A 15,166-nucleotide genomic window follows, 5' to 3' on the forward strand; every position below is an offset into this window, starting at 1 on the left:
AGTGGAAGGTTTGCCCGAGCAGTTCGAGAGGGTTTAAACTAGTACGGCAGAGGGGTGGGAACCTGAGCTGTATACCAGAGGTGAGAGTTGATGCAGATGAGGCAATAGCAAGAGGTAGACCAGCTAGTGGGAAGGATTTTCCTGGGAAGGAACCAAGGGATCAGTTAAAGTGTGTTTGCTTTAACGCAAGAAGTATAGGAATAAAAGTGATGAACTTAGAGCTTGGATCAGTTCCTGGTGCTATGATGTTGTGGCCATAACAGAGACATGGGCTTCTCAGGGGCAGGAATGGTTGCTGGATTTTCCAGGGTTTAGAGCATTTAAAAAGAATAGGGAGGGGGGAAAAAGAGGAGGGGGTGTAGCACTACTAATCAGAGAGGGTATCACATCTACAGAAGCTTCCATTGTCGAGGAAGATCTGCCTACCAAGTCAGTATGGGTCGAAATTAGGAACAGCAAGGGAGCAGTCACCTCGTTAGGAGTTTACTACAGGCCCCCCAATAGCAGCAGGGAGATGGAAGAAAGCACAGGTCGGCAGATTTTGGAAAAGTGTAGACGTAGTAGGGTTGTTGTAATGGGTGACTTTAACTTTCCCAATATTGATTGGAACCTCCTTCGAGCAGAAGATTTGAATGGAGCTGTTTTTGTAAGGTGTGTTCAGGAGGGTTTCCTAACTCAGTACATTGACAGGCCGACGAGGGGAGAGGCCATTCTAGACTTGGTGCTCAGAAACGAGCCGGGGCAGGTATCAGATCTTGTGGTGGGAGAGCATTTTGGTGATAGTGACCACAACTGCCTCACATTCTACATAGCTATGGAGAAGGAGAGGATTTGGCAAAATGGGAGGATATTTAATTGGGGAAGAGGAAACTATGATGCAATTAGACATGAGTTAGGAAGCATGGACTGGGAGCAATTGTTCCACGGTAAAGGCACTATAGACATGTGGAGACTGTTTAAGGAACAGTTATTGCGAGTGATGAATAAATATGTCCCTCTGAGACAGGCAAGAAGTGGTAAGATAAAAGAACCTTGGCTGACGAGAGTGGTGGAGCTTCTCGTCAAAAGGAAGAAGATAGCTTACATAAAGTGGAGGAAGCTAGGGTCAAGCTCAGCTCTAGAGGATTACAGGCAGGCGAGGAAGGAGCTCAAAAATGGTCTGAGGAGAGCCAGGAGGGGGCACGAGAAAGGCTTGACAGAACGGATTAGGGAGAACACAAAGGCATTTTACACTTATGTGAGGAATAAGAGAATGGTCAAAGAAAGAGTAGGGCCAATCAGGGATAGCATAGGGAACTTGTGTGTGGAGTCTGAGGAAGTAGGGGAAGCCCTAAATGAGTTTTTTGCTTCTGTCTTTACGAAAGAAACGAACTTTGTAGTGAATGAAACATTTGAAGAGCAGGTGTGCATGCTGAAATGGATAGAGATAGAGGAAGCTGATGTGCTGAAAATTTTGTCAAACATTAAGATTGACAAGTCACCAGGCCCGGACCAGCAATTGCAATTGCTTCGCCACTTGCAAAGATCTTTGCATCCTCGCTCTCCACTGGAGTCGTACCTGAGGACTGGAGAGAGGCAAATGTAATTCCTCTCTTCAAGAAAGGAAATAGGGAAATCCCCGGTAATTACAGACCAGTAAGTCTCACGTCTGTCGTCTGCAAGGTGTTAGAAAGGATTCTGAGGGATAGGATTTATGACCATCTGGAAGAGCATGGCTTGATTAAATGCAGTCAACACGGCTTTGTGAGGGGCAGGTCATGCCTCACAAACCTTATCGAGTTCTTTGAGGATGTGACTAGAAAGGTTGATGAGGGTCGAGCTGTGGATGTGGTGTATATGGACTTCAGGAAGGCATTTGATAAGGTTTCCCATGGTAGGCTCATTCAGAAGGTCAGGAGGAATGGGATACAGGGGAACTTAGCTGTCTGGATACAGAATTGACTGGCCAACAGAAGACAGCGAGTGGTAGTAGAAGGAATATATTCTGCCTGGAAGTCAGTGGTGAGTGGTGTTCCACAGGGCTCTGTCCTTGGGCCTCTACTGTTTGTAATCTTTATTAATGACTTGGATGAGGGGATTGAAGGATGGGTCAGCAAGTTTGCAGACGACACAAAGGTTGGAGGTGTCGTTGACAGTATAGAGGGCTGTTGTAGGCTGCAGTGGGACATTGACAGGATGCAGAGATGGGCTGAGAGGTGGCAGATGGAGTTCAACCTGGATAAATGCGAGGTGATGCAGTTTGGAAGGTCGAATTTGAAAGCTGAGTACAGGATTAAGGATAGGATTCTTGGCAGTGTGGAGGAACAGAGGGATCTTGGTGTGCAGGTACATAGATACCTTAAAATGGCCACCCAAGTGGACAGGGTTGTTAAGAAAGCATATGGTGTTTTGGCTTTCATTAACAGGGGGATTGAGTTTAAGAGTCGTGAGATCTTGTTGCAGCTCTATAAAACTTTGGTTAGACCGCACTTGGAATACTGCGTCCAGTTCTGGTCGCCCTATTATAGGAAAGATGTGGATGCTTTGGAGAAGGTTCAGGGGAGGTTTACCAGGATGCTGCCTGGACTGGAGGGCTTATCTTATGAAGAGAGGTTGACTGAGCTCGGACTTTTTTCATTGGCGAAAAGGAGGAGGAGAGGGGACCTAATTGAGGTATACATGATAATGAGAGGCATAGATAGAGTCGATAGCCAGAGACTATTTCCCAGGGCAGAAATAGCTAACACAAGGGGTCATAGTTTTAAGCTGGTTGGAGGAAAGTATAGACGGGCTGTCAGAGGCGGGTTCTTTACACAGAGAGTTGTGAGAGCATGGAATGCGTTGCCAGCGGCAGTTGTGGAAGCAAGGTCACTGGGGACATTTAAGAGACTACTGGACATGCATATGGTCACAGACATTTGAGGGTGCATACATGAGGATCAATGGTTGGCACAACATTGTGGGCTGAAGGGCCTGTTCTGTGCTGTACTGTTCTATGTTCTAAACTAGCAGATAATGGAACGTCAGAGAAATAAGTTTTGTTTTTCTGCAACTGCTATCAACAGTCACTTGAAACACTGGGAAAAGGGGAAGACTGCCCCATTAATACAACTGTAGGAACAGGTGGATATGAGATGTCAACTTTCAGAGATATCAACTGAATTAGCAAGAATTAAAATAAAATAGCAACAAATTATGATACACCTATAGTATGAAGCTTTTCAACTTGTCACAAGCAGCTAACAAATTTCAGAATTAGTGTTGAGTCAAATGTTATTTATCCAGTTGTGCAGCATATAAGTGACAGGGAGAATAGCTCCAGAAGACGCAAAAGAAATTTAATTTTCAGTTCATGCTTTAGTCGTTTTGATAAATACCACGAACATTTTCACAATAACATAAATTATATTGTCACTGGAAGAGCGAATGGACAATATGAAGGAATTTTTAAAATGGACAACTCTCTCAGTCCCCATGTTTTTATGTTACATACTGGCCAAAGGTTGTGCACAGTTGAACAACGCAATAAGGAACAGATGGTGCACCTCCAGTCATGACACAATTTACTTCTTATTAACAGGCTGTGCACATTCGTTTAGGCGGGAAATCTCAATAACATGAAATCAATGGAGATTGAAGGAGATATTCTGCAATTTGCACAATCTATGACTTCAGGTCTAAGCACATCATTAACAGAGCACTGAATGTCATGACCATGTAGTAGCCAAATGAATAAGTGTGACTCCTTATTCATACTGTACCATCTGCTCTCCTCATACTGCAATGAGAAACCAGTCACACCGCAATCTGATGAGCACCACTCACCAGAGCTGTAAATGTCACCATTCTGACTTGAAACAAGACACTGACGAAGACTCATATATTGCACAAGGAGTATTTAGTGATGCTGATAAGGAAACGTAGGGTGAATCAGGGAGCATTCACTGATGAGAAACTGAACCATTCAAGCCCGACAGCAGTCTTTCATGCTGATGTCAGTGTCTTGGAGGCAACGGTCAGAGAAACAAAACCTCCCATGCCACCTAACTTTACTTTTTTCAGTCTACAGTGGGCAGATTTCAATCTTTTTCACATCCTTCAGCACAAATGGCATACCTTGCTGCCTCTAATATGGCTAAGAACTGTTCCATGACCAGCCATTGCAGACTGCAGCACAGAGAGGGGGTAAACCCACAGTGTTGGAAATGTACAAAGGGGAGGAGCAGGGCAGTTCGGGTGCATTAGCCATTGGTTTCAGGTAATACTGGATGGACAGAGAAAACTACACTGTATGGTAAAAATGGTGAACAGTAAAACAGGAAATTTGGGGTTCGGGGCTGACTGCATGATAGTGAAAAATGAGAGATTCATAAATTGATTGCAATAAAGGAGGGAAGCAAATGAGTGGCCTGGAAAGGAAATGCACAAAATGTTTGTTGGGATGACTTGTAGAAGAAGATGGGAACAATTGTTTAGCATGGGAATAAGAAAATGGGAAGGAAAATTATTAACGTGAATTATGGTTTATAAGGCACAGGCAGAAAAGCATAATCTGAGAGGTTTGGAAAAGGAAGCATCACTGTGAAAGAGAAAAGAACATCTATTAACTGGGTCTGGAGCAGACTGGGTACATTTTGTTCTGAAAAGGGGTAGATTTGGACATGGGAGAATGATTGTTGAAATACCTTCTAGTAATTGACAGGTCAGTATAAAGTCAAAATCTAAATTATCGACTGACCTTCTTTTATTCACTTGTGGGACATGGGTGTCGCTGGTTGGCCAGCATTTATTGCCCGCCCCTAGCTGCCGTTGAACTCACTGACTTGCTCAGCCATTTCAGAGGACAGCTGAGAGTTCACCACAATTGCTGTGAGCCTGGAGTAACATGTAGGCCAGATCAGGTGAGGATGGCAGATTTTCTTCCCCAAAGGACATTAGTGAGCCAGATGGGATATTCATGGTCATCAGTAGATTCTTAACACCAGATCTGTTTTTGAAAAATTGAATATAAATTTCACCATCTGCAGTGATGGGATTTGAATCCAGGCCCCCAGAACATTAGCTCAGTTTCTAGTTTATTAGCCTAGCAATAATATTATTCAGCTATCACCTTCCCTAACTAGTCTGGAGAGATATGTAAGGGTAGAAGTCATCCACTAAAAATGAAAGCTTGCCAAATAGTGACTATACCAGTCTTCAATTGTTGTAAAACTGCATCTGGTTCATTAATGTCCTTTCAGGGAGAATATTTGCCATTCCTACTCAGTCTGGTCTACATAGGACTCCACACTCACAGCCAATCTGGTTGACTTTTAACCACCATCTGGGAAATTAGGGATGGGCAGCATATTCTGGACTAGATAGTACTGGTCATGTACCACCACAAAAAAACTCACACAGAACTAGTGAAAGCATATTCTCAGATCATAACACACTGTGCCTGGTATTCAGCTTCAATTCAGTCAATTGAGTTGCATGTTGGGCACTGTGATAAATAACAGATGATCCAATAGTGCCCATTTTACATGACCACCTAAGACAAATATCTACAGCATATACCTCAGTGACACTGCTTTGAAAAGAGTGCGATACAAAACCATGACCATATTGACATGAACATAACAATTGAAGATAGCTTGGCTCTGCCTGTGCATGCACTTCCATTTTCCATGTCAAGAAATGGAACAATAGTATTTTGTAGTGCAGATTGTCATTGAGTACCTGAAGATCCCAGTTGAGATCTGTAACAGAAATAGGAAGTAATGTGGGAGCATTCCACACATATAACCATCTGATGAATGCTTTTGCTAGGGTTACGGTGATTCCAGGCTCCAAACTTGAAGGTGCACTCACAGTATGCTCAGCTCTATTGTAGTGATTACAAGCAACCATAAGGAGAAGCTTACAGAGCCTCAGGTGCCCACTCCTCCAAGCTTAAACAGACCAGTTGGTCTTTTGAAGAGATCTTCTATCAGTGCAAAGTGTGGGGTAACACAAGAGGTTTGCACATGGGAATTCATCATTTAGGGGAAGCAAATACATCAACATATCACATAAATGCTTATTTGCACATGAAATACAATTGGTTTTATTTTGCTATAGTTTTTCATCTGTAGCTATTTAATTACACAGAAGGTGAAGTAGCACAAGATGACATCTAAGAGATCCAATAATATTTGATTTTAAATGATGTGGGCATCAGTGGCAAGACCATCTTTGCTTGCTTGATCATTTCAGAGGACAATAAAGATTGCTGTGGATCTGGAGTCACAAATAAGCTAGACTGAGTAAAGACAGCAAATTTACTTCTCAATGGGTTTTTAACAACAAATCAGTGATAACTTCATGGTCACTATCACTGAAACTGGCTCCAAATTTGAAATGTATTTATTAATTATATCTAAATAACACCATGTGGGATTTTAACCCAGACCTCGAGGGATTAGTGTAAGCCTCTGAACAACCAACCAATTACATTGGCATTATGCCTGCTTCTCCCTTAAAATTATATCTCATGACATCAATAGTCAGCAATGCCGTTGGTAGTTCAGCTGATTGACTGTGTCCACAAGTTTTAGTGTCACACCTCAATCATAGCTCCGTGGTTAGTCTGCCTCTCCTCATGCAAGGCTATTTCACCTTGTTTCGGTAGCAGAATCTGGTGTAGTAGACACATTGACTGGGATAGAATTTACAGTAAGCTCTGCACTTCCTCTCTCTCTTAGCCTGAATTTGCCTGCCTTCTAATTTGCCGATGAGTGCAAGTGCATACTTAACTGTCAGTCATTAACCCATATGATATACAGTAGCTTTTTACTGTGTAATACTTTAATACATGTTAAACAGCATTATTCCATTCCAAAGTTTGTAACAGTTTAAGTAATTCCCAATGTTGTCCCTTTTGTTCAAATTTTTGATTTACACTGAATTAATTTTTCAATGAAGAATCAGAACTAAGTGGCATTTTAAAGTCCTGGTGTGTCAGTATAATCACCATATGGTTACCTAATAAAGCTGTCTTTTCAATCTAGATAATCCAGATACTACTACAGATCTATTTATCCCACGAGGTATTTTTAATTCCTACAATCTGGAAACATAAGGAACATTGGGAGCTTCAAAGAACAATTTATCATTAGCTGGACGAAATTAGTCTCCGACATGCCATTTGTAGCCTTCAGCAGAAAAAGCAGAAAGAGCCACAGAGAGCCATCTATGGTATTTCTAGTTTTATAAAAGGCATTGTCAGGTGCGTGATGAAATCCATTCCAATACAATACTGTGATGCTTTTATCAACGCACTTATATTCAGTTCAGACTGATGGAACTTCCCCGATCTTAAGTAAAATGGATATGGACAAAGTCAGCCAACTACCCAGTGGAAAATAGTCCACAGAATAAAAGCATCAATAATTTTGTACAAATTGACCATCTTATTCAAAGTGATCGCAGAGATCGATGGCTAAAATGTCACATTAGTGTTGTTCTTTTGAGCTAAGAATTAAGCAGCATTGTCAAGGTGATATAAAGGGCCACTTGGCTCTGCATCTAACCTGTGCTGTTACAGAAAGAGTGGAAAAAGCCCTTTACCACAGCACTGGCATCTTTCACTGCCATGTACGTAAAAATGTAAAAGCATCTCACAACATATCAGAATTGTTGATTCTTGTCAACCACTTCACAGATAACATATGAAACACTTTACAGGGTAAAAGCACTTGATTCCACTGAAATAGAAAGATGAGTAAGATTAAGCAGAGTCATTAAGTTTTAGACCTCACATCTTCACAAGAAAAAGGCATATAAATGTAGCAGTCAGATCCACTGCAGAGTTAGTGTTGTAACACTTTAAATTACAGATTTGTGCAATTAGAATAATTCATTCATTTTCTTTTTATGAATAAGAAATTTAGTCAATACATTGACAATTCGCAGGCACAAGGAGTGGAAGAGGTTACTTATACCTCAACCTTCTCTCCACCAACCCCAACCACCCAACAGTGTTAAAAAAAAAGTCTCCGTAAAGATAAACAGAGGGGCTCTTTAAGAAACAGTATTTATCTGTTTTTCCTCACTATTTCTCAGTTCCCAACTTTGGTATTGTCTTTGTTTTCTTTTCTGTCAGACCTTCATTTCAAAGATAAGTCGTTGTCAATTTAACTATAACATTGTGTTCTTCATCATTACCCAGGAAACTGGTGTTGGTGAGGAAATATTCATCTTTTTATATGGGAAAACACACATGATAATGAACTCCACAGCGACTTTAGAGGCAAATAAAGCAAGGAAATCTGGAAATCAAAGGGAAGAAGGGGGAAAACAGCTGTGGGCATGCCTATGTCCTGAACACTGGTATCCAGGGACTCTGCATTGATCCTGAAATAAAGATCGATGTTAAGCCGATTACTTCCCTTCCATCATTAAATACATGGTGTTAATCTCTCCACCCACCCCTCCCCAACCCCCTAGAAATGAACCCAGTCTTCCGGCAGAGCCAGAGGGATTGATTCAATGGGTGAGGGGAGTGGAGGGGTGAATGTGAAAAGGACACAAGCCGGAAGTGCCACATGGCTGGGAGCAGGGAACATGTCCTCACTTTCAATGGCATGTCCTCACTTTCAATCAATCTTATACTCCACAACCACCTGATGAAGGTGCAGCGCTCCGAAAGCTAGTGCTTCCAATTGAACCTGTTTGGACTATAACCTGGTGCTGTGTGATTGTTAACTCAATCAATGAGGTACACACTTTGTTTTTAAACTTGTGAGAAACTGCACCATAAAATGTAATGTCTCAATAAAACATAATTTATATACAGGCAGAAAACTCCAGTCTAACGGAGAGCGAACCCGGGATGGGGATCTCAGTGATCCCTGAGTCACTGTGAGTGGGGAGCGCAGTGTCCCTGAGGACTGGCCGCCCCACAATGTGGCATTTTACTTTGGGAGCTTCCCAGTTCCATTCACACCCCCCACACTTGTCCGAAAGAAAGATAAATGACAAGGGATGGCAATTAGCAGTAGGGTGGCAAAGAAATAATTAAAATTCCGCAGATAGGCGAGGGAGTGAATCTACGCGCTTTTCCTGTGTGTGTGTTGACAAGATTGTTTTAACCTATCTGAGCGCCTCACCCTGGGGTTTTGTAGTCCCCCGGTTGTAATTCGATCCATTCACTGCCACGCTTAGTTTAAGCTGCAGGGATCCCCCTGAATGATGGTCACCCCCAAATATGTTAAACTTAGGGAAACGTGTTTAAAGGTAACCCTGCTATTTGGAGTTATAAATCATAAGGGCAAACTTTAGAACAAAAACAAGAAGTTTCCACTCGTTAACACGCTCGGCCTTGACAACATTACGGATCTGGTCATTGTGCATTCGATGTAGAAGGTTATTTGAGAGCTCATTAAAGTGATAAACTGCCGCGGTGACAAGTCCTGTATATTTTTCACAAGCAGCCTGCAGTATAGATGGCAGCCCGGATAAACGGGGTGGTGGGGAGGGGGGGGGGGGGGGGGGTGGGATCTCAATTCTATCCGAGCCCTGATCACCATCACAGCCGCACGCTTATCAAGGGTTACACATACAACATCTTCACCAACCAAGGCACTCAGATATGGAAGACGTGCGGCTCCCCGGCCTCGGAGGAGCAACCTCCCAGCGATGGGCTCCCTCTACCCCCGACCGCTGTTCCAGTGAGTTCAAATGGGGCTCGGAGGGCGGCGGAAGGTGAAATGAACAGTCCATAAGTCAGCAGGACGAATCAAGCATTGCTGCCAGAACACATATTCCCTTTCTTTAAACAACATTCTCAATATTATTCAGGTCGAGGTGTACTGGGTCTGTTTTAATTCTCAGGAAGTTGAGAGATTGGTCTTTCATTGGGAGGGTCCCCAAGGGGAGGGTGATTTCGCTGTTCTTGCCCTTGACCTGCTCAATCTTAAATTTTCACGACCCTCCCCTCCACTATCCCCCCCCCCCCCCCCACACACACACACACACACACAGGAGATTGGGCTTATTCTGCCAGAAAACGCCCCTAACAAAATATCCAGTCCAGAGTTAGTTTTCAAAATTAAACCCGCATGTCAGTGATCCGAGCTGGGGCAGTGCCACTCCCCTCACAGTCAGAGCGCCCAGTCACTCGAAATCTTGTCCCTGGTTGAGATGAAACTGTTCCCGGGTTTTGCCAGGAACTGAGAAGATTCTAACAGATCCCAGCCGAGCGCGATCAGACCTGTAGCTGGACCGCTCTCTGTGAGAAACACACAAACACGCACACGCTGTGAGCTGTCAGAAAACTACTTTCACTTTCCCACTGCACAGACCGTTATCTCCTGGGAGACGGGACAGTGCCACAAGATCACTCTCTACAGCCCACCTTACTGCAGATAACAATTCGCTTAACCCATTGCTTCTCACAAGTGTAAAGCAAGTCGACTTGGTAAACTTCAAACTTACCATTGCAGAATAATGCGGCAAAAATCAAAATCTCAGCCATGCAAGGGCGCAGGGAAGTCAGCTTTGCAAATCCCAAAGTCCTCATGTTGCCCCAGGAAATATTTGTAATCTTCCCAATGGGACAACTTAACTATCTGCCGGAACCAAGGAGACTTTGGAAAGCTTTGCTCTCTCTTTAAAACTCCGTGCACTGTTTCCTCCTGTCCATGCCCAGTTGCCGAGCAGCCAGGGATCACAGCTGAGAGGAGACGAGCCCAAAAGGCAAGAGGAGACAATCAGAGCCACTTGCCCCCCAGCTCCCTCCTGCCTTATCGCTGTGATCATGCTCCACACTCACTCGCCGCCTTCGCGGAAGTAGCCAGGGTCCCGGTCTGTGATAGGCAGCTCCGCTAACCAATCGTAGGCAAGTGTTCGGGGGACCCCGCCCAACCAGTGGGTGGCTCCCGCTCTCTATTGGTCTCTGGGCGTGGCGGGGGCGGGACTAGACGGTGTGATTTGTGAGTCTGTATATGAGTGAGTGTGTATGTGTGTGGGTATATGTATGGCTGAGTGAGGGAGTGAGTGGGAAATGCGTATGTGGGTGAGTGACAGTGTATCCCTCTGAGCATGTCTGTGTGTATGTGAATGGGTGCGCGCGTGAATGAATGTATATGTGTGCTTATAAGTATATGAGTATGTATATGTGATTATGTATGAGTGTGTGTGTATCTGTATGTGAGTCTGTGTGTATGTGTTTCGAGAGTGTGGTGCTGGAAATATCCCTTATGAAGGGCTTCTGCCCGAAACGTCGACAGTCCTGCTCCTCGGCTGCTGCCTAACCTGCTGTGCTTTTCCAGCACCTCCCTCTCGATTCTGATCTTCAGCATCTGCAGTCTTCACTTACTCCCTGTGTATGTGTGTGTCAGTGTGCGTATGAGTGAGTGAGTCAGTGTGTGTGTCTGTGAATGAGTGTGTGTGTCAGTGTATGTATGAGTGTGTGTGCCAGTGTGTGTATATGTGTGTGTGTGTCTGTGTGAGAGAGAGAGCTGCCCACTGGTCGTTCCCCTCTCCATCCTCACCCTACAGTCTGCACAAACTTTCCGAAAGCGCTCACTCCCGCCCTTTAACCTGACTGCATTCGGACCCACACCGTCTTTGTCAAGCGTTCAGAGCAGAAGTCACTTCAACTGATGACCTAGTTGGGATCTGATTGATAATATCCTCGCTTCCGTCTGCCTTTGTTTTTGCTAACATTCCCACTGTCTACTCATCCTGTTGGTTTTAGGAGGGCGCGCTGTCAAATTTTTAACATTTAAATACAGCTTCCAAAAGTCAACTTCTGCCTCCTCGAACCGAAAACAAACGCCAATGATGGCAAAATCGTGGAAATTTTTTAAAAATTGGTGTTTAATTCAGTTACATTTAAAAATAAAGGTGCTTGCAATTTCATATGGCTGGAGTATCCCAACTCGCATTCATTTCGATCCTTGCTGTATTTAATTCGAAATTTAAAAAATAAATATTTGATAGGACTAATCTTACACAAATTACAAATTAATTACAAAGTGCAATTTCCGATCATTAAAAAGTTTTTTTTGTTTGAGTAGCACCTGGTATCAGCCAGGCTTTGCACATTTAAAAAATGCTAATTGAAAGTCTCGAATCAGCAAATTGCAAATATTTATTAAAGAAGTCTTTCAGAATTCAGTTCATGTAGGTTTTTTTTGATATCATATAATGTTTTCAACTGTCGATTCACGAAGATAGAAAGCAAGGTGACTGGATGGATAAGGCTTTCTTAAAATCCAAGTAAAACGAAAAAAATCCACACATCAACAAAATCTCTCTCTCTCCTACAGGCAGGCGACACATGAAGACAGAATATGTACTTAATATTGCAGAATCTCTTTGATGAACATACACTAAATTACACGTCTGTAAAGCATTCTGAAGCATCGAACAATTAGGAGTGAAGTTTACTGATTGATGTCTCATTTTTAGTGTGATGCAGTTAGTACTGCTGTTAAAATATTTAAAGCTCAGCATTAGTTTGGCTCAATTCCCGTTTGCAACTCTCTGGGTTCAATTTCACTCGTATTTGTCTGCAACTGTGAAGTAATCACGACACCTAGTGGCTTGGTGTCATTGTACATCCTCATTCTGAAACCTGAGCCGCTCCCATCAACAGAAGCTGGTCACTCCCTTGCTGGGTCTGGGGAAGGAGGGAGAGGTTTACTAAGTCAGACGTTGCGCTTTTGGTTATAACGTTGGCACAGTCTTTAATCACAAGCAGAGGGCAGGGGATTTCCGATCGATATACATAATATCGGTCTGAAAAAAATCACATACGTCTTCAACACTTGGGAGCATTTCCTATGAAAAAAAGTGTTCAGGTTCTTAAATCGAATGTTTCATACGTTCCAATGTCAATGACCCCTTTTATATGAGGTGTCAGCGTCAGTAAGTACAGGTATTACCCCTCGGACCATCTGTGTGGAATACATTTGCTAAAACATGAAGCAGCCTCGTCACAAATGTGAAGTATATATGTTAATACTTTAGTGTAAACTTGCTTCAACCTCAAGGATGCGGAGGTGCCCATGTGGTGGAGGGTATCGATTTGCCTTAAGAAATGAACTTGTGTTCTCAGGTCTTCCAAAGCAATGGCAGTACCTTTGAGATACAGTCACTGTTGAATGTGTTGTGATGCCGAAAGAACAAAAGCGACACAGGATTCACTACTAACTGTTTAATAGATGGTTGTTGTCAGTGAAACAATCTCATTTTCCACTATTTACTTTTTCTAGCCCTCTGCACCAAAGCATGTATGATCAGGAGGATAGTTCAGTGTTTTGCTCTCCATCTTCCACCAGAACTACTCTGAGTCTAGACACTGAAAGGTGTGTAACTGCATAGGAGGCTGGTTTTTACATCCTCAATGGGAAGAATCCAAGTGTTTAGCAATATCTGCTTTGGGGTATTCTAAAAACATACCTTAACCAGTACATTTGTAAAAGTACCTTTCAAAGCATTTCAAATTGAATATTTGACTTGTGCCTTGTAGATGGTGGACAGGCTTTAGGCAGTCAGGAGGTGAGTTACTCACTGCAGTATTCCTAGCCTCTGACCTGCTTTTGAAGCCGTTGTGTTTAGGTGTCAAATCCAGTTGCGTTTCTGGTCAGTGATAACTCCCAGAATGTTAGTAGTGGGGGATTCAGTGATGGTATTGCCAATGAATGCCAAGGAGCAGTTGTTACATTCTGTCTTATTGGAGATGGTCAGTGCCTCGCATTTGTATGATGCAAATGTCATTTGCTGCTGTGGAGATTACAACTCCAACATTTCAGCTCATGGGCTCGCTTAGGGTCCTGACCCTCACTTTATCCCTGTTTAGTGTATCTCTCAGCGCTAGTCCTGGATTTTGGACTTTACTAGTCTGTTATACCTAGTCATAGACAACCCCATGCACTGAAAGACTGACAGACCAAAGAGCTTCTTTCACTTAGCCCCAGGTGATGGTGACCTTGGTGTGTGTCCCAAGGAATAGCCCATACAGCACAAAATTCACAATCACAGAACTGCTCTGGATGAGCATCAACAAAAGTACTGCATCTCTTTCTGCTTCTTTGCAAAGGCGCATTCTAGAAGTCTCCTCTTCCTCACCTTGAAGGCAACAGGTGGAAGAGGTGAGATTCCAGACATGCAGGAAGGATTTAGCAAGAAGGTCTTTTTCACCAGCAGACAAGCTAAATCCACGTGGTTGATTGAAAGTTCTGGCAGTGAAGCACTCTGCCAAACTGGTTTCCTAATCTGTTCAGAAGTCATCCAACTTTTCCCACAGGGCCTTGAGGAAATGATGTGCTGACTACTGCTTGATAGATTGTGATCAAAAGCATTCTTTGTCTAAGCTTATTCACAAGAGATAGGTGGCATGGCATGACTCAATGGAATAGAACATTTTATGGCAATGTAATCAGATCCATCTTTTACAACATTGGGGGTGGAAAGGGAATTCACTGCCTCCTTTTGGGCAGATGTTGGCACCAAGCCATGATGCATCGTTTGTTTTAATCAGTTCTTACACAGCTCTACCATTGTGGTGCCACAATTCGATTTGTAATAGACAGTGAACTTATATTAAAATGTGTCAGCACGATGGACAAATTCAGATACATGAGTAAACTTTTAAAAACAAAACTTCCAATACCTCTTCAAATTTTCCCATCATGCAATTCAGTATATAAAAAAGATAACAATTTTTCCCTTTATGAACCTTTAAAGCACCAAAACCTTTCAAACTGGTTTGTAGCTCAGTTCAAGATGAATCTTCAGCAGACCTATCTGTGCTTGTCTTTATTTATTTGCTGTTGTTTAATTTATAATTTCTGGCTGCCTGTTAAGCACAAAGATCCAACCTTGAGCACAGTACTTCTTAAAGTACAAGGTAAAACCTTAATCATCTCCTGACTCACAAGAATACGTTTATCTCTTTATATTACTTTAGATTGGAAAGTTTTCTTTTGTTCCCTTTGTTGGCACTTCCTTTTAGCCATGTCAAAGCACACATTAGCATCTCTTGTTTATTCTCAACAGCAAAACTTATCCAAGTTAAATTGATTGGTTCTGTTAGTTCAAATGGGCAGCTTCCATGTCTGATTTATTCTGTATTCCTTACCCGAAAGAGCCTCTGAATGTTACATGTATTAACCTCAGTTGAGAAGTGACCTTCTCCAACTTATTTGTGTACATT

General features: G+C 42.8%; 1 protein-coding gene across 2 annotated transcripts in view; it reads right to left on the reverse strand.

The window, feature by feature from the left end:
* Positions 1-15,166, reverse strand: part of LOC122562703 (transmembrane protein 132D-like) — a 1,133,444-nt gene that overhangs the window by 1,107,256 nt on the left and 11,022 nt on the right. Inside the window, exon 1 of one of the 2 annotated variants that reach the window (XM_043715795.2) lies at positions 10,438-10,737. The exons of the other annotated variant lie outside the window; for it this stretch is intronic. Within the exon in view, the coding sequence (XP_043571730.2) occupies positions 10,438-10,522 (85 nt within the window). The 5' untranslated portion in view covers positions 10,523-10,737. Of the gene's footprint in view, positions 1-10,437; positions 10,738-15,166 lie in introns of those variants that run through there. 2 annotated transcript variants of the gene reach the window in all.

This window comes from Chiloscyllium plagiosum, unplaced genomic scaffold (genome assembly GCF_037043375.1).
Source record: "Chiloscyllium plagiosum isolate Xiang-an unplaced genomic scaffold, Cpla_swu_hap1 HiC_scaffold_24, whole genome shotgun sequence".
In the NCBI taxonomy this organism is placed as follows: domain Eukaryota; kingdom Metazoa; phylum Chordata; class Chondrichthyes; order Orectolobiformes; family Hemiscylliidae; genus Chiloscyllium; species Chiloscyllium plagiosum.